Below are 26997 nucleotides of genomic sequence, written 5' to 3'. Positions count from 1 at the left end.
TGTTTTAGTATGACATCTCAGTGTATTGCAGACATTTTAAGACGTTTTTGATACATGTGATTCTTCCGAAAAGCCTGTATTTCAGTGAAATTTTATAAGACATATACCACTTGATTAAAAGAATTTGAAATTAATGCTTATACTTATGTAAGATGTATATATACAGTTTTTTCATGTAGTTTTTTTTTTTCTTTTATAAAAAGTAGAACAAAATCCTTTTCAGGAATCTCATTTAGTGTTAGAGTACAACATATATGGCATGGAAACGTATTAAAAAAAAAATATATTTACAACATTTATTATAATAAATTAAAATTTACACTAACGCATTGTAACTTTATAAACATGCTGTCATAATATTAAAATATTAACTGAAACATACATTTATAACATGAATAAAATTGCACACTCTCCCATAAACCATTTACAATTTATGTCTATGTGCATCGCGTGTGTATGTCACATAAAATTTCTTTCGGAACCGCAACAATCGGCAAAACCATTAAAACAAACAAGCTTGCAGCTGCGAGGGCCGCAACCACTCGAGTAGAACGCTCTGCCTTCAAGCCCGCCTCCGGACCACGCACAAAAATCAACATAAATAACATTACACACCCCTATCTCAAACACCATGACAACTGACTCGAAAATAATGACGTAACTGCACAGATAAAATAAACCAAAGTCCGCTCTGAGTAGTGAGCGCAAGACACGATATGGCGCCAAAACTAACCGCGCATAGATAAAAAACCACAATAGCGGTTGAAGTGTGCAACAATTGAATATTTTGTCTCTTTCGTCCATTCAATAGTATCCCTCTTCTTTGGCTTTTATTAAATTTATTGTTAAAGGAATGTATATAAAAGTTGTTGAAATGAAAAAGGGTCCAGTCTCTTACTTGACTTGTGTGTGACATCTTGTATCAACGATGCTGTCGTCTCAGCAAAAGTTTTCCAAGCTATTTAGACCTTGGGACATTAGTGAAAATCGAAAACAAATGGATGCTAATAGTGAAACAGACATTCAACAATCAACGACGAAAAAACGTCAATTAGATGAAAATAAGCGTGAAAATCGATTACGAAAAATTCGCGGTACATTTAAGAAAAGTGATGTTAATCAAGATTGTACTGTTTCAACGACAACGGAAGATAATGTAGACAACAAACAAATCAAAGTCGATGAAAATACGGAAAGTTCAGACGCATTTGATTCGCCCATGCATAGCTTAAGCCTGTGCTGTGACAGACTTCTTGAAGAACCAAGTAATACGATTAAAGACGATATCAAACCTAATACGATCAACCAGAAAGATATGCATGAAAATTTCTTAACAACGTATCCTTCTACTGTCCCACAAAATACTGCACGCTATCCAGGTTACATACCAGATTATCACGCTGGAGATATCGCGCAAACCTTAGGCATTCCACCAACCGACCCCCTTCTGCTCGAATCCTTCGCTCAAGGATACGCAATGGAACTAGAGTACGCCAGAATCCTACAGCAAGAAAGCGAAGCCAAGCTTCTAAACGCGAGAAAGCAGCGTCCGAAGAAGTACAAGTGTCCGCACTGTAACGTAGGTTTTTCCAACAATGGACAATTGAAAGGGCACGTCAGGATTCACACGGGCGAGCGACCATTCAAATGCGACGAAAAGGATTGCGGAAAAACGTTCACAAGGAACGAGGAGTTGACGAGACACAAGCGCATACATTCCGGTGTCAGACCATACCCGTGCCAGACCTGCGGGAAGAAGTTTGGGAGACGGGATCACTTGAAGAAACATACGCGCACACATTTCGTTCAGGCGGAGAGAATGATGCCGGTTTTCGTGCCTCTATCCGCGATGCCGCATGTGGCTGGGTTTCCATATTTATATGGTTTCTAAGTTGTGGAAAATTTCACCCATAAATAAATATGGGTCAGCATAGGACAGCAAATGTTCCCCGAAGTTGAAGTTTCGTATTACCGTAGCGATAAACGCGCTACAGCGATTGAATTTATTATAGTCAATTTTATGTATCTTTATGGGGAAAATATTATATACCAAAAAATACTTATATCCCCTTTTAATGATTATAAAATTTAAGGGTTGATATTTAAAAGATTAAAAGCGATCAAATATTTTTTTAGACATTTTTACCGTTGTTAATCTGTAAGTTGTAATCAATGTCTGTATGTAAATAAAAATAAGATATTTTAAATTGAATTAAAGGCTAAATTATAAAGCAAGGTTGTGAAGCAAATATAATGTACAAAATTATGCATAAAAAGAATTTATTGGAGTTTTAAAGGAATATATTTTATGAATACAAATTACAGTATTTTAATTATTGACCCCCTCAATTAACAACTATGATTAGGAGATATAGTAATACCATATACTATTTTATATATACTATTTTGGTAAAGTTATTTATTTATTCCTCCACAAAAAATCTCGTTATTTAAATATTGTGACTGTAACTTTAATTTGTTTGCGGTATTTTAAATACAATACTGCAATGATTTTGTAATTTTGGCCTGAATTCGTTGAATTGATTGGGTATGAATTATAGACTACTAATTTATACCTTAAATTGGTGAGACTTTAATGTTTTTAGATTGTTCAATCGTCGGCCTTTATACCCTTTTTATCAATCTTATATATAAAATTCTCGTGTCACAGTTTTCGTTGCCATACTCCTCCGAAACGGCTTCACCGATTTTGATGAAATTTTTTGTGCTTATCCGGTATCTATGAGAATCGGCCAACATCTATTTTTCATCCCCCTTAATGATCAGAGTAAGGCAGAACAGCGTTTGCCGGGTGCAGCTAGTATTTGTATAAATATCTCTCATGGCAAGAAGCTAAAGCAAAAGCATCAGATCGCCGTTACTGCGAAAAAATTACAGAAACCTAGAGGGAGGCTAGAGGCTAGGTAGACGAGGCTTCTCGAGGAATTAAAGAAACAATGATCATAAGTATCTAATAACCCTTGTCTGCTGACAGTTTGGAAATCAAAGTTAACCTCATATCACTAAACGATTAGGTATTCTAGAACAAAAACTTTTAGATTTTTGCTACAAAAGTGTCATTTACTTGCTATCTACACTCTTATTAGTGTATAAGTTACGCTCAAAGACCTTGAATTTTTCTAAAAACTTTCATTAAGCGAAATAAATATAGTTAAAAATAACTAATAATCTCGCTTTAATAATAGAATTGTCTCACTTGTTTTACATATGTGGTGTTGTTTCTATATAGGATACTGTAAATCTATATAGAATCTAAACCCATATAACAAGATAATCTGGCGCACCCAGATAATAAAATACGACACGTTAATAAGATATACTCATGCAGTGGTCCATTAAATGGACTACACCAGGTTAATAATAAGGTGAACGATTTAACTTTATTGTTTAGCAAAATACTAGGTATTATATGTAGTGCAAGATGTTGCAATGATTTGTGATTTATGAATGTATCTATATATTTATGTTTATATAAATCTATATACTAATAAAAAGGAATGTTTTCCTGTTTGTTACTAATATAATTTAATATTTATTTTAAGAACACTACATATCTATTTCATAACAATTAACATAGGCTATATTTCATTTATATATTAAAGTAAAAATACAAATAAAATAACAGTTGATTCTAAGAAACTTATCTGATATTTTTATACATCGACTACAAAAGCACGCATATCAATCAAATTCCATTTTTAAATTCAATGGACATCAAAATGCCTTCATACCTTTTGCGCAATTCAAATGTTTTGAAGAAAAAATAACAAAACGTCCGAGTACGAACTTCCGGTCTATTAATAGTAGAATAGATAAACAATTAGTATTCGCAAAATATTTTGACTCTGTGTCATTGTGTCAGGAGAAGCACACTTGCGTCTATTTTATAGTAAAAAAAATCAATCATTATTCACCGTTGACAGCTTTATGGGTGTGATAATATGTATCAAAATTTCAGTATTTTTTTGAATTTTCCTAGTGATTAGCAGACCGGTGCCGCACTGAAGCAGAAGTAGGTAGTAAAAAAATAATACAAAACTGTCGCGTTCGTAAATATTTAAAGCTCAGTAATAATGTAAGGATATACCTACAGATGAAATGATTTAAAAATCAGTTCAGATGCTCAAAAAGTACTTTAATAATCTATTATATAATAAAAGTAGAGCTTGAATTTCTAACTAATAATTTATTCTGGTCTAGCCTTATCTATTTTAATATAAAGTAAATTAATTTACAAAAAAAAGTATAAGTTACACCAACTAACTTATTAGTTAGAAGACTGATTTATTATGAGCAATTATTAGTTACTAGATAGTGACAAATAAGTTATTTTAAACCCCATAAATATTAAAATGACGCAAATTATCGTCGTTCCCACGTGTGAATGTAATGATAATCGGATGTCCGTCTTCTCAGCGTGATATCGAAACAAATTTATACAATTTAACGTCTTGTTCAATGACATGGCACTACGTTGTGAATAGAACAAATACAGATATTTATGGGCTTTTGCTAATAAGTCTTGAAGTAAGGCGAATGCCCCACATACTTCTTGTTATGTCTTTTCTAGTTTTAAATACCTTTCGCAATTCTCGGTATGATAAAAGATCGAAATAAAAACGTTAATTATGACATACATCATATATGAATAATATGAATATAAAATGGATTCAGTAAGAGAAAAATCTTTATTATATGTTAAACTGCCTGGTTTCACTAGAAGTTAGTTTTATAATAAACAATAGAATTAAATAATCTGTCATAGGTCTCCATCTAACCACGAACTAAGCATAGCATTGGAAAAAAACAAGCAATAAAGTTTCCGTTTTATTCTTTACATAACAAACTGTAATATTTGAATTTTCATCGGCAAAAATCTTGCTTTTAAATAACTGTGAGAATTTTAGAGTTACCTAAAAAAGGTCCTTATAAATTTTATTTGAACACCAACCCGCCTACAGTCCTACAAATTTGTTCAATAGATAATTTATTAGATTTATCAGATAGTAAAAAACTACATTCCGCGGATCGTGAGCAGGTGACCTGTATGAATGATTCTTTTTCGTATAAATTAATGACCGATGCAGTGTAAACATTTATTGTCTGTGGAGAATACGAGGTATTTCATTCATTGTTATTTTACAAATATGATTAGAGGACGTTGGTTTTGTTACAAAAAGGATTTGTATTCTGTGTCGATTTCATTCATTCAATTTTTAAAATGTGTGTACTGTAGGTTGTGAATGGTTTTGAATTTTATACTTTTTTTAAATCAATGCGTAAATTTTGATGTTGGTGATTAATTAATTTTTGTTAGTAACATCATAAATAACATAATACTCGTAATATTGACTATGTTGGTATATAGGTAGAGGTGCTCATAGAGTAAGAGAAAACAAGAGTGAAGTGTTTTAATAGAAATAGAATAACTTGCAGTAATGAACAAATGAGTTTATTCTAAAATAATGAATTAATATATATCAAATATTACGCTCTGTTACTTGAGTAGTACAAAGCAAACCGTAGTATATGGATTTACTAATAACATAAATTACCTATTGATGAGTGTATTTCAATTTTTAATACTTTAATATGTTTTCGGGTTTCATTTTCAGTCGCAATATATTAAGTACCGTTTTCCATTGTAATGTCAAAAATCAATAAACAGAAATTGAAAAAGCTTTAAAAATGCTCTATAAATAGTGCCTAACATCTTTATTTAATGTTAGGATTATTTGCGCTAAATCCGACTGTGCACTTTATCCCAGGGTCATAAATTAGCAACAATTAACGGCAGGACCCTGGGAACTCCAGTCAGGTGGGCTTTGTCACGCCTACGCTTAGATTTTTTTTCTCTACCTGGCTACTGCATGCCAATTATAGTAGTGACTCCATGAATTTGTGCGCCATTTCATGATTATCCTTTTGAGGACCGATTTAATTTAATAGTCAATTTAATATTTAACGATACACACAAATATATAATAGATATTTAGATGGTAGTCGCTTGCTTCACCAGGATTGACTCGAAATAAAAATATAGCCAATGTCACTGAGTAAAAAGCGGTAGCTTTCAAATAGTAAAAGAATTTTCCATTCAAGATCGAGATTTTGAGTTAAATCGAGAAACAATCGATCGTTATAAAATATTCTCACTGTTATATAAGATGAGACTGTTTACTGTAGAAACGCCTCATGGCCAATCTACAATTGTTCAAATAGAGTGCTAAGGATTGCGTTGTACAATACAAATAGCCGTTTACCGTGTCCATTACACTACAATACTCATTCATGACTTTAAAAATACAAAAAAGGTTGCGATTATTCTCACGGGTAGCACTTGAAATTTTTTTTTAATTCGTTCTGGCAGGTTGTATCACAGCCCGCCAATTTTTGCGTGTTTGACATTTGACAGTTGAATAGCCGCCACTTTTTTATTGACCGCGAAAAATTTGATCGATGTGATACAATATTTGTATGTATTTGTTTATCCGGGCGCATGGACGTGTTACACCTTATTTATACTCCCACGATTTAGGAAATGAAGAAACAATCATATTTTCAATCATATTTTTATAAAAAAAAAACGGAATATAATGTTTAAAGCTGTTTATTCATTCTGTTTTAGCAAGAAGGTTATTTTACTGACAGCAAATAAACGTAGAATGCGTTGCGTTAAATGCATAGGAATTTTTTTTAATAAGCACCAAAATTTTGAGAGGAACGACGGAGGTATTCAAAATATTACCCACAAAATTCTGTATAGTACGTCTACGTAAAAAAATCAAATTATAATAACTATAAAATGAATAGTGACGATCAGAAATTGTCAATTAATTTAAATTGATATACAGAAAACGGAAGGAAGGACACAAAAGATATAAAATGGCGGCCACCCAGCGCGCTATTTGTCATTACCCTAATGATAGTGTATGAAAGAAATCAATACTTATATAAATAGCGGTTTTGCGGAACAGCATTTTTTATGTAAATTGAAGCTCCAAGGGTTGATTTTTTCATGAGATTCATTAATTTTATTATATTTTTTTTTTTAATTCTTAAAATACTTTTAGACATTGATAGGAAAAAGAACTGCCTATTCAAAATTAACGGTAATTTTTTAAATGACCAACTTGGTTCAGCGTCATTTTAATTAGTATTAATGGTTTAATTGACAGTAATAATATTAAAGAGGAGATATTTTTTATTTGTTTGTATCAAATATGCTTCCAAAGTACTTAACCAACTTTGAAAAAGTTTTCAGCAGCAAAAACCACAACCATTATTCCTGAATGACATGTTATGCTATATTTAAATGTTTTTATTCCGTGTGAAAGTGAGACGGAAACAGCGGAAATAAGAAAATACATATTTCGGATTTAAATAACCTAGATAATATTGTAAAAAATTAAATAGGTGTTCAAAATTAAATGGGAATTTAAACAGTTAAAAGCTACCTATGTTTTCACTATAAAACACAGATATACCTCGATCTAGAACAAATAAATCGAATTTTGTAAGATATGATGTAAATTAAAGCTACAATTTTCTACAATGAAAACTATACCTTCTTGATGTTTTACGCTAGATAATTTATTGCAAAACCAAATGAATACCAATAGAAGAGTTTTTGCATACAAGTCAACGTAATAGTAGACACTTGTATGACACGCGGAGTAGAAAGTAGAACACTTGTACGTGGTAGTCGAGCACGCTTCGGCACGAATTTGGCCAGCTCGCACCGGGGAAGTACCACACCCCCACAGAAGACCGGCGTGAAATAGCATTCTGCTGTGTTTCGTTCGGTGAGTGAGGGAGCTGGAGGCCCACATCCTTTTCCTTACCCTTCCCAGTCCTTTCCTTTATTCCTATCGCAAATCCTTTCTTAATCCCTTCCCAAAAGTCGGCAATCCATTTGTAGAGGCGTAAGGTCTGCAATGGACCTTACGCCTCTCCAAATGTTCATGGGCGGTGGTAGCGCTTACCATGTGGCGTGCGACCAGCTCCATTGCATTGACTGTAACATAAAAAAAAAAAAAACATAAAAAAATAAGTCTATATCGTATTTCAGGACAATTATTGTCAAATAACTTAGAGTCAAATAACAACTACTTGACCCGATATTTAGTGTTTGAGCGTAAGCAGCAAACTTATTTGCATTAAGTTCTTTAAAATTATATTACACTAGACGCTCGTTTTGGCTTCGACCGGATATCAGGATTCCTGTTTTATTCCAACGGAGCATTTAATCGAGATAAGAAGCATCTTATTACCCAAGACAACTCAAACTTCGTTTTGTATATCAGATTTTATCAAACCCGCTCAGTAGTTTCAGCGTGATTGACGAACAAACATATAAACAAATAAACTTTCGCATTTATAATATTAGTATAATTACATAGCAGAATGCTTCAGACATTTAAATAAAAAAATGCTTTACTTAAACCATATCATATTTTGTAAATCTTTTGTCATTACACAATTACTATTATTATTGTAATCAAACACTGCGATATAAAATTGCCATCCAAATAATAAATTAAGTAGCAACATATCCAGTCAACGTTCCAAACCATAAATCATAGAGCAACAATTGACATTTCGATTTGTATTGTATCCTTGTCTATGCGACCATTGCACAATGGAAAGTGGGAGAATCAAAATTATTTGCGGTCGGTAGACCACACCAGAGGGTCGATTGTAATTGTGTTATGTACTAATGATATTGATCAATGTGGCCCTTTTCGATTAAAACTTAAAGGCATAGAGGATATTTATAAATACTTAGGTTTTTTTCATTTTATTTAATACTTTATGCTTCTAAATTGAAATTATTTCCACCCTAAATTATAGGTAAAATATTTGTTTTCAAATATTAACACAACGCAAAACAATGTCTTGTCTTGTTACTTGTTTACCTTGCATTCGTTTTATAACGGACTATGTAACATTATTATCATCATGATAATCTTAAATTGATCAATGTCAAGCCCTTTTTAACTATATTTCAATGTTTAATTTTTAGTTTTATGGCATTGAAATGCTTTATAAATGAGAAATTTTTGAAAGAATAGAAAAAATTTGATCACGAGGCAGGATACGAACCTGCGTTTCTTGCCTAACCGTAGCAACGCCTAGCCTCTCGGCCACCCGTGATCCCGCCACAGTAATCGAATTTCTTCTACTCTTTCGGTTTCATGTGCCTAAGGGGCACCCCACGCCATCTATATTTCAATGTACTAGGATAAATTAAAACAAATTATTATCCACAATTTAATTATAACACAGAATATAAATATAAAACTGGCTTAATTTTAAAACTCATCCTTATAATGTTCCTTCACTTTATCTTTATATTCAGTTAAAATAAAATCTATATCGGTGACATTTAATTGCGTATCTTTAAACAATTCCTTCTCGACGGATTCCTTGAAAAAGTCGTGCAGATTTTTAAATATGTCAATTGCTGTATTCTTACCCTTGTATAAATTCAAGCAAAACGGCTGAATGTTCATCAAAAGTTTTGCAACTGGACCAAATATCTCCCTGCTGTTTCCACTAAAAGCAATTGTGTCCTTAAATATATTCAGAAGGCCATAACAAACTGTGGGCGTAGACATTCTTTCTACTAAACCTATCATTTGATAGAATTTAAACATCTCATAATCGTGTTTACTCTTTTGCTTCCCATTTCGGGCATGCAAATGTTCTTCCAATATAATATTAAACAGATCTAGAAGCTTCCGAACAACGTTCGAGTCCAATTTAGATATTTGTTCATAGAACGGCTCCAGTCCCTTTAATTTCATCACCCTAGCTTGTAGTTTGGGATTATTAGGCAGCCACTGGTACATAACATCTAATGCATGAGCTTTAAAAGCCAGATTATCGTCATTTTCGAATACATCTAAAAGCATATCTATTATATTCGTCGGTATGAATGCGTTGGCAGTCGAAGGGGCTTTTTTAAACAGGGTTTTGAGTAGAGAGAGCAGTTGTAATCGTAATGATGGATAATTCGTTCTTATGTTGGGAATGACAACTCTATCTATGCCTTGTTGGCTGAAGAATGCGTTCGTATAGTTTTTAACATCGATAAGTTCAGTCAAATCATTGAAAGATACAGCTATTTTGTCGTAGAGTCTTTCTGTATGATCGCTTGAGAGATTTCCATCGCGTCGTGATTTCCCAGCTAACGCTGTCGTATGTTCAATTTCTTGAATGAGGTTTTCAACGTTGAGATCTTCAGACAGAGCAGGGGGTTCTGAATATATGTATAAACAGAGAGGTATCTTGTTTAAGTAACTAAATGCATATATAACTTATACCATTTACTTTTAATTTAAGCATAATAACAACATCTCTCTGCAGTAATTTCAGTTTTACTACTTGGAATTATCCTAGTAATGTACTACAATTATTATAAACGAGAAAGTTTGTAAGCCTGTACAGATGTATGTATTTTTGTTACATTTTCGTGCGAGAACCACCGTACTCATGGATTTTGATGACACTTGGCAGTGATGAAGCTTATGTACTAGAATAACATATTAGCCTTATGCCTGCGGGTCAGTCGGTAGGTGAAACTACACAGCACAGCTAATATCATGTACAAACAAAGTAGATCTGCTTTGGAGATGTTTTATCTGATGTATCAGTTTTGATGGTTATAGCGTTTTAAATTATACATATAGCTTGAATCATGTTTTGAATCGATATATTTGTATTTAAGTAATTGTAGTTTTATTAATTAGGGATGTTAATAATATATGTGATTATATAAAACCTGAAATCTGACAAGGCGGCTTTAAAATGTCTGTCCAATTGAAAATCTACGCAATATAAATATTTGTAAATAATTATATAATACTAACCTGTAACATCTTCCTCTGACGAGACGAAAGTCAACAAACATATACTAAGTACTGAGATAAGAAATAAGCGGACCATATTGCAAATCATTTTTTCACTCAGAAAGAAGACAGCAGAATTCATATGACAATGCTCGTAGAAAAATAAAAAACAGACAGTGTTTTAAAAAAGGGCGAATATCAAAAATAATTATATGTTAATAGATTATATAGTATGTCTATAAAATAAATAAAGTATGTATATAAAGTATCCTATAATCGAACACGTTATTAAGAATGGTTGAAACTCATACAGGCTTGGGATTTGCCATAACATTTTTTAATTGATGTTTCGATATTGTGAAATAAATCACAACAAATGTAGTATGTATGTACTTTAATATACAGGTATCATTACCACCGACCAACCTTGGACGAAATCCTAGAAAAATATTATTGATATCAAGATGCAGCTTTTATTGAAGTTCCATTTTCAATCTTATGTCTGTGGTTATTCTTAACTAATATCCGTGATATCCGTCATAATACACTTGTATCCAAGATACAATGTTAACTAAGAAATCACTTAGAAACCGATTTTGGTTAAAAATAAATTTAATGAAATTATCTTCATCATAGTTTTTGAACTTATTTTATTATCACTATTACAGCTGTCGGTTCCCATCATCGGCCGTTACAAACAGATGTCAAAAGTAAAACTGAAATTACGTTTTATGTTCTGGTAATGGATAATTTGTTAGAATTAAATCCATGTGAGGATGGAGAGTGTCTGTGTCTGTCGCCAAGGAGTAGCGTAGCATTGATATCCATTATTGGATTAGTAAGTGGGCTTTTAGGATACATGTTTTTAAGTAAGCTAAAATTGTTTACGCTAATTGTAAAAGTTCGTACGGCTGCGTAATCCAGTCCAGAATCTTATCCTAATAACTTGCTATCTATCCTGTTCTATCATATTACTAATAAAAAGACTGCAAAAAATGTATGTATGTTCTTTTCACATACGAAATGTACCATATGACAATGTTTATGTGGGCATTCTACGCCATCTATTAGTAGTTACTAGAACTTTTTGTCCTATTTAATACACATCACCCACTATAAGTGTTCTTCACCCTTTTTAAGAACAAGACCGCCATTTTAACATAGAAGGAATATTTTGTGGTCGCATCAACACAACGGATTTTTTTTCAGGTAGGCTGTTTATTAGAAATCTTATCGAACGACGATGCGGACGTGTGCGTGGTGTGTTACGATACACGTGCACACGTGGATTCTTTCAGAAGTCTTCTCGTGACGGTCTTCCAAATGGCAAATATGTTGCTTCTGTTGGGGTCCATTGTTGTTAGTAAAACAATAGAATAGCATCTGCCCTGCTACACCTTTTTTTTTGAAATAAGGATGCTGCGTGTTTTCAGAGTGAACCTACATTAAAATCTGAAAGGCCCTCTTCTCTAAGATTCCTCCGCATTGTATGAGATATTTTTTGTTTCGCTTTTCAAAAATGAAATGAAAGAAATTTTCCTTAAAATTGGTCAAGTACATTTTATGTAACGCCATCTAGTGGGAAAGTAAGCAACGCTTTCTTATTAAGCGTGTTAAATATCACTAGATATAGACAACTGGACTGTTCTTGTTGGGCACGGCATGGTTGGTGCTGGTGATTTTAATTTGTCTTGTCCTGACAATTTGAAGGCAGTCTTGTTTTTAGTTACAATAGTTATAGATATATTATAATGTTAATTCTCGTTCGTCTGTTCGCAGGAGAATGCGATGCTATTACAAATTTATCTTTGGTACACGCTCGCTTTTATAGTGATGGGATTTGTTGTTTCCATATTGGGCTTTTTATTTCGCCTACAAGAGGAAGGCGTGTGGAGCTTTGTTGCTTTTATACCAGAAATTGTATTCCTTTTCGGTGAATCGCATTTAATATTTAAATACGAAAATCTTATTAGTCTTTTTTTTTGATAAAACTTAGCATAGAGGTTAGATGTAATTTTAACGAGAAATTTCATTTGGTGTTTATTTTTCAATGTGCTATTATCATACATTTTTCTTCGAATACTTTATATTCAATACAGTAAATAGAATATTTATTTGTTAATACATAATATCTTTTTACATTTTTCAGTAATGTATCAGTGTCTCCCTCTAGTGGATCACTATCGGAAAAGAATCGACGTTTATATTAATTACGATTAATTTAATCTGCATTTCAAAATAAATTAAAATCTTATAACTAATAAGAATATAAATTTGTGTATAAACTGAGTGCAATTAATTGTAAATACATAATTTGAATAAATAGTGTTAAATTTTCTCATTTGTTTTTTAATTAAATAATGCAGCATTTTTTAAAACGAGTATACTATGGTTTCTTATTAGAGCGAAACGCAACTTAAAGAAACTTAGTTTGAATATGAGAAGCTATATTAGGAGGTTTGTAGAACCAAGAAACAACAGTCAACACAAAGCAAGTGTCCCTTCTCCCTGTGGGTTATGGGAATATTGATATAATATAAATGTTTCTTTTATTGAGTTTCCCTAGGAACAAGTAAAAGAACACCCTTTCCTTTCTGCTAGGGCAAATTTTTTTTCTTAGTCTCCACTGGGAATCGAAACACACCCAACCCTCGGTTAACTCGAGAGTTAAATATAGAGATATTTTTTTATCATGTTTTAATGTAATTTCCAGTAAAATAAAACAACAAGTTCATTCAAATATGCTTCTCCTTTAATATTTTTGTACTATCTACTATATACAAAGTGAATATTAAATCGTACAACAAAAAATAAAACTAACTTAACACGTATAGAAAACTCTTCTATTCATCTATGAAAAACTTAATCTAGGATTTAGGTAGTACCAGAGACACGATAGACCAACTGACTACTCTATGGTCTGTGGTCTGGCGTAAAAAGTTTCATGTTATCTGTGGTACCTGGTAGTATAAATAACCATAAAACTTCTCACTTACAATCTCGTTCTATAAATAAAAAACGACGTGAAATAAATAATAGTCTGAAGCCTTCATTATGTAATTGTAATCAACAAATATAGTGGTCTGGTTTGAAAATTTCCGATGCACTTCGAAAACAAAATCCAGTCGAATGGAACGATACAAAAATTCAGCCTTTGCGTTTGTTTATGTTTAAATATAAACGTTCTATGACTACGCACTAGAAATAAAAACGTCAAGGCACTGTTACGCGCCGAAAAGTTTCATCCAGGTTAAATATTGGTGTTATACTATAGTGGTCTATGATCATGCTGCATGACATATGTGAATTTGATATTGCAAGCACGTATGTTTATAGTAATTTTTATAATGTTAACACATACATCTTAGCATGTCATGCAGCATGACGTGTTATTTGTTTATCGTGATACACACAGAGACAACATAACTAGTCTTTCTATATTTGGAAGATAATGCGTAAAAAACAAAAGTTTATATATAAATATACATTAATAACAACAATTGACATGATTTTAAGTGTTAAACACGCACGCATAGTGAACTATGCTATGAAATCTTTGCAGTGGTGTGTTCAAGTGTAAATACATTATATTTCAATCTTTTCATGACCTTACAGGATAATCTGTGTGTATCTTTTTTTCTTAAAACTCGCATTCTCTTCTCCTCCTTTTCATGTGTATAAAAACCAGTGTTTTGTTTCACGTTTTTAACTGTCATAATATTTCGTATGATAAAAAATATACAAATACAATACATCAGGGCAAGACCAGTTTAGGTAAAGGCATAACATCCAAACATCCAACTCATATTAAAACAAAAGTTTGAATGTATGGATGTCATTTTACTCAATTATACTACAATGGGTGAACGGATCTCGATGAAATTTGCGAGATAGATAATAGTAAAAAATAGCACATAAGCTTGCCGCGTGTTAATTCGCTGACGAAGCTGGTGAAAATAAGAGAAATAGGCTTAATACGAAATGTCTAACCCAGTGTTACCCCAACATATATGTTTTGCACAAGTAATAGCTATGAATGTATCAAAAAATAGAATCAAAAATGGCTTTTTTCCTGTGAAACTTGTTCAAACTGAATATAAAACTATACAAACCTGTCCAAAGTTGTCCATTGACTAATAATGATATATTGTGTTTATGGAAGCATATATTTTGTGTAGGGAAGTTTAATTCTTTTCTTTCATGTTTTCATCCACATTTATATGTATGGAATACAGTGTATTGCATTGTATAACAATTATTTTTATTGTTTGTTGCAACTACCCTCTGAAATGGATGATTTCCGTCTTCAACCAAATATTGTTTTTACTTCGGAATAGCTTCAGAATAACATACTGTGTGCTCCATTAATTGATGAACCGCCTATTTTGGTTGGGTTCCAGTCTTGGTCGGTGACAGTCAACGCTTACTATCAAAATAATAGAGCCCTTAATAAACCATTTAAGATCCTATTTTTCAATAATTCATTTATATTAATACTATAAATTTCAAATATCTTAAATACAACGCAAATACATGTCGCTCGCCAAGGCTCATTTTCTTATATACGAGTTGGGTATTGGATTTTTACTGTTATTTTTAAAACATTTGTAATATTAGTAAAATATTTGTAGATTTCATTTTGCTCTACAAATTATTATGTCTATAACAATTGTATAAAACTGTAGTTTGTTTGTTTGTTTGAACGCGTTATTTTCAGAAACGTCTTGATCAATCTCAAAAATCCTACTTCCTACTAATATTATGCTAATGTTTATAAGGATGTGTGTGTGTTTGTTGCTCTTTCACATAAAAACTACTAAACCGATTGCAGGCTAAACAGCCAGTCATAAGAAATCCAATTCCCAACCCCTATAAGAACTTGTTTAGTACAAGCAATACAAAATTTCACAGCGCGTTTGGTCAACATCAATAGCTTATATATTCAACTTTAACAATTATATTAAGCCTTATTCGAAACCAATTATACAAATATTTAGTTTAGTATACAATATACTATGTATTTTGACACATTTTAAATTTCAGACAGTTTTGAGATTTTTTTTCAATTGTGATTTAAAAAAAAGCTAAAAAATATTTTTACCGATACAAAGCGATTTATATTATTTAACAGGAAATTCGTTTAATAACAAAATGAATAGAAAATTAGGCTTAAATCATCTCCTCATCATCATCGTCATCATCATCATCATCATCATCATCAGCCCTAATACACAAGGCCCTCTATGCAAGTAAAGGTCATCTCCCCCCTCCGGGTACTGTAGGTCGCCGCCACATGTTTCCTTTCATCAATTGGAGTAATGATGACATGGATATTATGCCCAACAATTTCTCTTCTTTTTTTGCTTGGTAAGGCTTTAATGGTGATACAGAAATTTTATAAAATAATTGCAATAATTATCATAGTACACTCTAGGTCATATCTCATTTTCATAGTCATAATTTAGAATTAAGTTTCATTAAATAAAAAAATTCATTGAAATATTAATAGCCCAATGAATTTTCGCAATTCTTAAAGAGAGTGCAACAGTTAATAAGAATAGTTCAAAAAGTTTTATATGATTGGTAAAATCATTAAATACTTTTGTATGGCTGTATCGTCTTCTCAGGGGATATTGAATGGATTTCATGAATTCAGAAGCCACTTTTTTAGTTTTTTTGGTAAATTGTATTTTTATTATAATATGAGAGTCCTTATAACTCATTCATTAAATTCCATCCTTTTATTTATTCTAAACCTGTTTTGTCCCCAAAAGTGAGAGGATAAAATTACAAAATTTATGTATCTTTTTTTATTGCCAATAATCAGTTTATTATTGTATGTAATAATTGTAAGTATAATTATATCCATTCCATTTCTATTTGTTTTAAATTCTTGTTCCACTTTCAAACATAGCCTATTCCATCATAGTATAATACTTACATTATAATTCCATATTCAAACATACCATTCTGTTCCATTTTTAAAGCCTATTCCATTCCAAAATCAAACACAACCAAAAGTCTGACTGGCTTATTTTCTGAGATCCATAGACTGCACAAAAATCTGTACTTATGTCCTTATAAGTTATTAACAGTTTCTGATATAAATACATGTTTGTATATGTTGAAATTTGTATAAAACCAAAACTTGCTAGTAACATAAAAACAACTAGCTAATAAAATTGTATAGTCTCCAATTTAATTTATCATATCTTCTTCCAAAGCTATTTTACCTGAACATATAGCAGTCACTTCACCGTCAACAGCAATTCATATGCACACCGATTACACAATAACACATTATCTGTTTCCATGGCAACCTCACCATATGGACGTACAGTTCAGAGGTTAAACACTACACAACACTTCAAGTCACTTAACTAACACTTTGATTGGCTATAGACACAACTGGTTGCTGGTTATTCGCTGATATAACAGTTGAACCTGGTGGTATCTTCTGCGGGACCATACCATCTATATGCCTGTACTTTTTGAGCCTTGTCCACTGGCCGTTGTTGTAGTTCATTTGGAAGTGCATCTCGGAGAGCATGGTGAGATACGTGTCGTCCGATTGCAGGACATTCTCTATGTTTTCTGACAGTTTTATTGTCACTATGTTGCCGAGGTTCGGACATGGGTTGTCTGAAAGGAATAATAAAGCTATAGTATAGCTATATACATGATTTATTATTTATTTTTAAAAATGCTATGTATGGTATATAATTGTGTTTTTGTCATAACAGTTATATGGATGTGAAAAGTAAAAGAAAAAAGTAACCTTTGAAACAGGTTGTATAATAATTTGTCTAAATGTGAGCTTTATTAATGCAAAAGAAAGTGTTTGAACGATAAAACATGTTATAATATTTAAATTTTTCTGATTTGAGTGCTATTTACAACAGAGGGAATTATTATAGTGTATAGAGGGAATATTAGTGTGGAGATTGTGTGTTTTAAAAGTGTTTTAGTATAAAGATATTTGTATTTTTTTGTATAATTGGTTGCATACCTCTGGAGCCAGCCATGAAGCCGAGTATGAGCGCCTTCTCGGGCCGCGTCACACGGTTCGCGTTGCGGAACATGTCCTGGGCCTCTAACATTTGCTCGCGCTGGAAATAGCGAGATAATTATATTATACACAATAATTAAAGATGGGTACATACATTAAATATAAAAAAAAATATATGTAAAATTTTTATGTCTTCATGTAATGTTAAAATAATTGCGTTTTATTGAAAACATTATCGTATCTTACCGAAATAAAATTTTTGTGAAATTATGAAAATTTCATTACTTATGATGACATTGTGAAATAAGCCTTTTCTTTTATTGCGAAAAATTGTTTACAATAAAAATAAAAATGTCTTTTAATATCCAGAACCAGACCAAAGTTGAATATTAATACTTTCAAATAAAAAAAAAAATATCAAAATCAGTTCACTCAGTAAAAAGCGATAAGGTAACAAACACAAAACCGTAGAATTTAGAACCTCCTTTATCATTGGGTTGTCTGTTGAAAGAAAAAACATGCAAAGAAATGAAAATGATGCCATCATATCCCCCTTACCGTAAGCGACAATCCCCGCCTGGGAAGCAGCGGCTGTCCCGGCTGGTTGGCCGGCGTCGTTGCCGGCTGTTGCTGTTGTTGCTGCTGCTGTTGCTGTTGTGGCTGCGGTGCCGCCGGCTGCTGTGGAATCTGTTGCACCGGCTGCTGCAGTTGCACCTGGGAATTGCATTGAAATACCGTTATAAATGGTTGGAAATTTTGTCATATTTTATAACAATTACATGTCATGGGATCTGTTTGTTTAGGATTTTCTCCATATTGTCTATGTGTTGACTCTAAGGGCCATATATTTCATAGATGGTACACCTATCCTGCACACACTACAACTCCACATACATACTTACTCACATGCGAATTTTTTGTTTTTCCGATTAGATCAAATGTTATCTTTCTATAATTTTTTCTTATATTATATACTGACCGTGTGCGGTAGCGTGGTGTGCTGTTGTATCGGTTGCGGCGTCTGTTGTACAACCTGTTGCGTCACCTGGAATTTAACATTCATAAAAATTTCAATAACTTAAGCATTGTTTATAATTAAGTGCACATACTATTTAAGATATATAGGTTTCTTCGTTTGTTTTGGTAAAGTTGCCGATGATAAATGGTAAAAAAGTGTTATGATGTTCAAAAGTGTGCCTGGAAGAAGTCTTATCACACAACACACTAACATTATAAATGTGAAAGTTTGTTTGTTTGGATGTTTGTACGTCTATCACGCTGAATGAAATTTGGTATACAGACAGCGTATGAGCTTACTTGGGCGTTTGGAGCTTTTTATAGCGATTAAATGCTACCTAGGGATAAAACAGGAAACTTGATATCTGGGAGCCGGGACGAGTGTTTCGTTGAATAAATGCGTAGAGTTTGAATTATAGGTTTAGCGCAGGAACTGGGGCGGAGACCAGCATTTTTTTAAATCATAGCGAGCTAGCGATCATCATCGTCCGTGAACATTCACAGAGGTAGTGTTTTTGTAAATGCACTGCCTGCTTATATAGGGTAAGGAAAAGAATTGACAAGTGGAAAAAAGGAATGACTGGGAAGGGAAAGGAAGAGGAAACGGATTCCCCTGTTCTGCAAACAAAACACAATATAGCACGCTACTATTTCACGACAGTTTTCTGTGGGGGTGTGGTACTTCCCCGATGCAAGCTGGCCTAATTCATGCCGAAACATGCTTGACTCACACCCAATTGACTAGCACATACCGGCTTGATATTCTGCAGCAGCACCGCCTTGCCGCCCTGGTGCAGGATGAGCGCGGAGGTGTTGAGCAGGTTCTGCGCGGAGACCAGCACGGGCTTGCCGGCCAGCACCAGCTTGGGCGCGCCGCCCACCACCAGCCCCTTGTTCCCGCCGCCCTGCACACCATACATCATATCACAAACATACACACACAATACACTCTTTTAATTTATAATTTTATTCTTTTTATATCAACGGTATTTACTATGTTCCTACTCATATATATTCCTTTGAATATTTATTAAGTTTTTCAACTACTACTAAATACTACTACTACTATAGTTCTATTAATTAATAGCAGAATTGTTCGACACAAAAATAGCCATACAAAAAAAAAAAAATCGATGAAAGAAAACGACTAAATGACGATAGTAATATCATGAATACTATCGTAATATTATAATCGTTAAGTGAATAAAATTCCGCACCTGCTGCAACAACAAGGGCGGCGGCTGCGCAGGCGCAGGCGCGAGCGGCGGCTGCGGCGGCGCGGCCGGCTGCGGCGAGCCCGCCGCCTCCGCCGCTTCCGCTTCCGGTTCCGCTGTTGCGTCTGTGCTCGTTGCTAAAAAAAATTGAAAATGCAATTGTAAAATTTTCGTGGATATGTACATTCTTATCACGCCACATCTACGTGGTTGAATATGGTCAATACACTCATTGATAACTGTATTTAACCATATTATATACGGTGCGGTATTTATACGACATATACCTTCGTAGTTTTAGCCATTTTCGGGTTATTTTTGTTTTCGGTAGGAGTGAGGCGATTTTGAGGATATACACATACCCTCACACTTATTTATTTATTTATTCTTTATAGTACACATCACCAAAAGAAAAACAATAAATTGTCATTATAAAAAAAGACCATGCCGGCACATATGCACTAAAAGGCGGCAATCTCTTCCAGACAACCTTTTTGTATAGGAATGTTTAACGTGTACGCGATGGCACAAATCAATAACTAATATATTCTATACATAATTCACTTCAGTTATTTAAAAATGCTTTTTATAGAAACCATTTTTTTTAAGTAAAAGTTTGTAAACAAATACATGATATGCAACTACTCACTGGCAGGTTGTTCTTCAGTCTTAGCGGTTTTGAAGTCAGGCGGTGGCGGCGACGCGGGGGGCGCCTTTTTGACCCCCTCTTCCATTTCTATCAAAACATATAAAAAGAATTATTAAAGACGAAATTTTTTTTTCAATGAATATTTTATACATTAACACTTTTGCAGTACAATGACAGCATAATACAACTCAGTGGTCACTTAGATACCAAATATGAGTCTATGGAGTGTCTGAGCTGATTGTCCACATCTCATCTGAGTCGCATTCATACATTTTAACATTATAATTCATTATACATGTGTTGTATTAATCTATTATAGTTTCATTATTATGTTATATCACTATATTATATACACTATTGGTCCTTCGAGATAGATTTTTCATGATTATCGATTATTCCTCTTTTTTGTTTCCCTTTAAGGACCCCCTATTTACCGTACATATGTTAAATTTTGTTTTTCAATTAAACTACCCACATGCTTTACTACCAAATCGATCAATCAATAATTATCTCCATGTTGCACTCATCGAGTTCGCAACTATTTGTTTACTATTTATACTATTTATTTTAAGAAGACTTATGTGCGAGTCGAGCACGCTTCGGCACGCATTGGGCCAGCTCGCACCGGGAAAGTACCACACCCCACCACATTTTACTGTGTTTCGTACGGTGAGTGGGGGAGCTGGAGGCCCGTTTCTTTTTACTCGACCAATCCATTCCTTCTTTCTAGTCATCAATCCCTTCCTTATCCCTTACCCCATAAGAGAGGGCAACACATACGCATCAGCACTGCCCCTGCTCTGTTCACGGGCGGTGGGGATCGCTCACCATCAGGCGAAGCACCAGCTCGGTTGCCACATTTGCAATGAGACTGAGCCGAGGCGACTCACCGAGCTTCCTGCGCTTCTTGATCTGCGCGTGCGTGGCGGGCTGCTCGGTGATGTCGAGCAGCTTGATGCCGGCGCGCGGCGGCGGCCGGCCCGCCGCGGGCGCCGCGCGCGCCCCGCTGCGGCCGCCCGCCCAGCGCGACGGGAGCCCCTTCAGGGGCGCTGCGGACCGCAAGCTTTATGTATACACTGGTCACACTGGGTATATTTAACGAGCAAAGACAGATATATTTGTATGAAAACTTTCCATCCTTTATTTAAGGACACACACACACTTAATTTTTTGGGCTTATTTTAAAATATAATTTAATTTAATTATTTATATTTCGAAAATTAAATTCAATATTTACATGCATTTTAACTTCAATATATAATTATAAGTTGTTGCTTAACTTTGGTTATTTTTAAAGAACAAAAATGTAGTGTTTAATTAAATTGTAAGACAGTAATTAGACAAAGAAAAAATATTAAATTATAAAAGGGACTATTTACTAAATAAAATATTAGCTACCAAACTAGAATATTTACCAAATAAAATATTAAAGGCGATTTCGCAAGTCTGTTTGAATAAGACCTGCGCTGGAAAGCAGTCGAGAACGCGCTCGTTTACACTACATTTTTAAATTAAAAAGTATCGTTGAATCGGTCATAAAAATATCGGCGATACCGATATATCGGCTAACCTGAAATATCGCCGATATATCGGTATCGGATGCACCCCTAATTGTTATAATACTAACGATAAGCAAAAAATATGTATGAGCTGAGCTAAAACCATACTTGTATCAGTCATTTTCCTCGGCATGCCTCGACTTCGAACAGGCACTGTCGGCGCTTGAGCCTTCTTTTGGTTCGCTTGAACTTCTGCAGCCTTCGCTAGCAGTTCACTCCTTAACGCTACCGATTTTGGTTTACGTTTTAGTGTAAAATGTTTCACTGGGTTGGGCTGCTGGCCCACCTGTAGCAATCAAATATTTATAGACACAAATATTATATAATATGTGGTATGAAATGACAAATTGGTTGTTTTAATTATAACAAAGTGGTTTATACATAATTAATAACTAGCTGTGACCCGCGGTTGAAACCGCGTAAGCGTGCTGCGTAAGCGTGCTGCGTAACCGTATCCCGTAGGAATATCGGTATAAAAAGTGCCTATGTGTTATTTCAGTTGTCCTCTCTATCTACGAAGCAAAATAGTATTATTATTCACCAATAGATGTCAGGAAAAAAAAACACGAATAAAACACGAATATGACATTTTCTAAAAAAAAATTCCTAGCTAGATCGATTTATCGCCCCCGAAACCCCCCGTATACTAAATTTCATGAAAATCGTTGGTAAAAAACCTGGTTGAAAAGGTATTTAATAATTTATAATAAATGTTACAGTATACGAACACTTCTACAGTTAAGACAGATATCTTAACTCAATCACACTTTAAAAATATCAACTTGAAAAACCACTCACCACTGAAACTAAGGCATTTTTATTTAAATATAGGCACTCAAGTGGCAACAGTCCTAGGTCTGAATGTTTCGCCAGCGACTTCCTCAATTCATTGATCATATCACTGAATATAGGCCTGGTCTCGTCAAACTCTGCTATCTCTGTATTGAGTGTGCCAGCTGAGGGAAATGTTTTGAGTACTTCGGCAAGCATCGCCACCCAGAGATCTGAATCCACCGCAGCAACTTCAATAATCTCTTCCAGCTCATTTTTCCACTGCAATTAATAGTTTAGATAATTTAATATTAGCATATGAAGTATATTTAATATGGCAAGTAAACGTTATTTCTTAATTTTTTAATGCAAACAGGTAATTATGCTCTTACATATATTATATGTCAAATTGCAATTATTAAGGCCAGAAATTAATTTTCAATTTTTATTATATCATTATAACAAATGTATAAAACCAAGCTTTTGTTTTGCCAATTCTTTAATTTTTTTTTTTAACACACGACTTTTTTAACGTGAATGTTGTAATTTCCTGTAATTGAAGGTGCAGAAAACTATGAATGTGGCAGGCTTTGCAAAGATGTAAACTGTGATCTTTGTTGGAAATTCATTATTAATAAATAAATAAGTAAATATGATTTCCTCGTGTGTTAGCACATCAATTATTGCAGATGGTCATGGTGACAATTTATTGATAAAAATTAATAAGTCATTATGCATGATGACCTAAACAAAAAAATGGAAAATAGAATCTACACCTGAATTATATTTTACGCTTTTTAAAATATCTAATGATTATTAAATTAGTTACATTGCAATTTATTAGATTAGTATTTTACATTGAGATTGTATTAAATGGAATTAATTTCTTTCTTACATATAATATAATATGTATTATAGGTACCATTGTGATCTTAAAACTATTTTCATGTCTGTTTATGATTGAATTCTATAACATACTAGGTGTCTGCCATGGCAGTGCCTTTGGAAAAATATATCAGAGATCACATACACATGTAATAATGAAATAATAAATAAATTTATTTATTAAATCGGAATCGAAATATTATTTAAATCAGTCCAACAGGACTTTTAAACGTCAGAAACTTCTAAGATCAGCATTTTCAAATGTACAAACAAACTTTTCAGCTATATAATTAAGAGTAACATGTGAAAATATCATTCCAAGAATTAAAACTTATAATACTAATATTTCAAATTTATATTGTTAATTATTATAGTATGACATTTACAAATATGATTTTATTTTTTTCCATTTCATCTGAATGTTTATGATAAACACATGCAATGTATAACCTATATTAGGCAACATAAATTAAAATTGTTTATATCCAATAAAAAAAAACATTTCTTTTTTTAACACAATATCAAGCTACTATTGTGAAGTAATTTTTTATTTTCTTTTCTAGACGAGCCAAACATAGGCTAGGTTCGTTATTCAATTCCAATTGAATAAATAGACATGTACGGAAATTGGCGATTTAAACCTGCGTACAATGTCGGGCAATATTTACTAGAAAACAGCGTGTAAATATTCAAACATTTAATAATATCATCGTTAATTTATAGTATTTATTTATTGACAACAAAGTTCAAAATTATATGCGCATTTTTTGTCTCACTTCCACTAATCGCTATTCAATATTGTACGAAAGAGATACTAAACGTCATACAGTTACGCAAAACCATAGAATAGAAGGAAAAGTTACCTCTTCAACATTTCTGCGCGGGATATGAAAGAAACTAAGCAACAATTTGAGTTTCACTTGCGTTTGCAAATCTGGAAAACAATCCTTGATATTTTTTAAAACTTCCGCATTTAATTGTGTGCAAATTGAACCGGTAGTCCACGAATCATTCGAAGTTCCGAGTTTATTGTGGAGCCACAAAGATGTGTCACTATCCCGAACGTTCGCCATCTTGCAACTGAGATAGTGACGTATCGCCCATGTTGTTTGTTGTCATAATGTCAACGTGCACTTTTACCGATTTATCGATAGTCGATTTTCTTTATTTTAAAATTATATCTGAAATAAGAGTAATAATAGTTTGCAGTAAATACATTGTTAATAAAATGGTATGTACTGTGTATTTGATGAATGAATTATGTCGTAGCTCAATTGGTCCAAGTCAGTGCACAAAACAATTTGATTGTTAAGTTAATTAATTTTTCAAATAATTATTGTAAATTAGTAACGATTTCATTAATATTTTAATAATTTTTATAATAATATATAAATCGTATTTTCTATAACCATTCACCTTGTAGCCGGCCGACATCATTTACACTTAAAAAAACAGAACTGTTTTTTATTGGCGGTAAAATTTTCAAACATTTCTATTTTGAATTTTCTATTGCTATGACAATAACAACAATATTCATATTTATCGATTCAACGGAACTGTAGTCACAATAACGTATCTTATAGTTTCATGATAACGATAGTAAATTTCAACTTTTAATTAACTCTATTTCTTTCAGAATATGTCGAGCTTTTATCCATGTGATCTATATGAAGAAGTCGACAATGAAACATTTATAGATTTACATTCAAAAAATTTAGAAACGTTTCCTAAGTTGGATTATAAAGTTATAAAAGTGAGTGAGAAATTTATTTTATAGGATTACATCGAAGAATTTGCCAACAGAAATAGCTGTAGGTATAATCAGAGTTTTTATAGTATATTGTATAAACATCACAAGAAAATAATAAAAGTAGCTAGATCACAAGAAAATAATAAAACTAACTAATTGTTAAGGAATTATTTAATTTCTTACCTATATTTATTTTGTATTAATAATAAAAATTCCTTTTAATAAACGTTTAATTTTCAGGCAATTTACTTACAAAATAATTCAATCAAAGTTATACCTGAGGATTTTTTTCCGGCCTGTCCTAATTTAACATGGCTCGATTTACGCGATAACGACATCGAAAGCATTCCCATTTCGATTAAAAACCACCCACAACTTACTCATTTGTTGCTACAAAATAATAAAATTATATCCATGCCAAATGAGCTGGGTACCGTAATGACATTAAAAGTGCTTCAATTGAGCGGCAATCCGCTAACTTACCCGCCAAAAGATATCATAAGCGCGGGAACGTCTAAAATTTTGACATTTCTTTACGATAACTATATGACGAATCTACTCGTATTAGATTCGAAATCTTTATCAGAAGTAAGCGAATCAAACGAAACTATGTCCAATGAGGCTAGAAGTTATAATTCGGTGTTAGATGGCAGTGAAATTAAAAACGGCAAAATGTCCGTGCAATTTAATGATAGGGATGAGGATAGTGAATATTATGATAAGGTGAAGGGGAAATGTCGTAAATTGGCGGTAAGCCGGCATAAAACATTGTCGCCGCATTGTCAAAGCGCTAAATACCTCCGGCCGGTGCGGACGTCTGGTAAAGACGTGCAAGATAGGAAAATATTACAGAGTCATATTAGAGATATTGCCGTTAAGAAACGGAAAGATTTCTTAGCGAGAGCTGAGAAAATAATTCAGGACAAAAAGTAAGTCCACAGTTAGTGTTTTGAATTTGTTATTTTTTTTTGTAGTAGTTTATTAATAAGGAAACAAGTACCTAAAGTTTAATGGCTAGTATTATGGGGAAAATTCTTGTATTCATTTATATAGGCAAAAGCTATAAATTTCAGTAAATGTAGGTTCTGAATTGCTTTTTATTTTCAACTAGCTGCGCCCCTCGGTTTCACCCGCGTAAATCTGTATTCCATAGGAATATCGGGATAAAAGTTGGCTATATGTTATTAACAGTGTACAGCTGTCTACGTACCAAATTTCATTGCAATCGGTTCAGTAGTTTTTGCGTGAAAGAGCAACAAACGCACACAC

General features: G+C 33.2%; 4 protein-coding genes across 4 annotated transcripts in view; 2 read left to right on the top strand and 2 right to left on the bottom strand.

Moving 5' to 3' along the window:
* The first annotated feature begins 928 nt into the window (after nucleotides 1–928).
* Nucleotides 929–1891, top strand: LOC119837920 (zinc finger protein 510). The gene has a single exon (XM_038363711.1). It carries the CDS (start codon nucleotides 929–931, stop codon nucleotides 1889–1891), a length of 963 nt encoding a protein of 320 aa, XP_038219639.1.
* A 7444-nt stretch (nucleotides 1892–9335) lies between these two features.
* On the bottom strand, nucleotides 9336–16853 carry LOC119838035. Its single transcript, XM_038363847.1, has 2 exons — nucleotides 16841–16853; nucleotides 9336–10285 (listed from the first exon to the last, which is right to left on the bottom strand). Exons 1-2 carry the CDS (start codon nucleotides 16851–16853, stop codon nucleotides 9336–9338), a joined length of 963 nt encoding a protein of 320 aa, XP_038219775.1.
* Nucleotides 16239–25051, bottom strand: LOC119837956 (negative elongation factor A). The gene is made up of 11 exons (XM_038363751.1): nucleotides 24842–25051; nucleotides 23121–23375; nucleotides 22431–22608; nucleotides 21654–21812; nucleotides 20764–20850; nucleotides 20118–20251; nucleotides 19653–19805; nucleotides 18863–18928; nucleotides 18442–18597; nucleotides 17884–17983; nucleotides 16239–17516 (listed from the first exon to the last, which is right to left on the bottom strand). The coding sequence occupies exons 1-11, from the start codon at nucleotides 25049–25051 to the stop codon at nucleotides 17251–17253; spliced, it is 1764 nt and encodes a 587-aa protein (XP_038219679.1). The 3' UTR covers nucleotides 16239–17250.
* Nucleotides 25052–25977: 926 nt separating this feature from the next.
* LOC119837917 overlaps nucleotides 25978–26997 on the top strand; it is a gene marked incomplete at its 5' end in the record, with an annotated part of 2984 nt that continues 1964 nt past the window's right edge. Inside the window, one exon of the mRNA XM_038363708.1 lies at nucleotides 25978–26657. Within this exon, the coding sequence (XP_038219636.1) occupies nucleotides 25978–26657 (680 nt within the window). The remainder of the gene's footprint in view (nucleotides 26658–26997) is intronic.

The sequence above is a fragment of the Zerene cesonia genome, chromosome 29 (genome assembly GCF_012273895.1).
Source record: "Zerene cesonia ecotype Mississippi chromosome 29, Zerene_cesonia_1.1, whole genome shotgun sequence".
NCBI classification, from domain to species: Eukaryota; Metazoa; Arthropoda; class Insecta; order Lepidoptera; family Pieridae; genus Zerene; species Zerene cesonia.
This window is presented reverse-complemented; position numbering and strand designations above follow the sequence as displayed.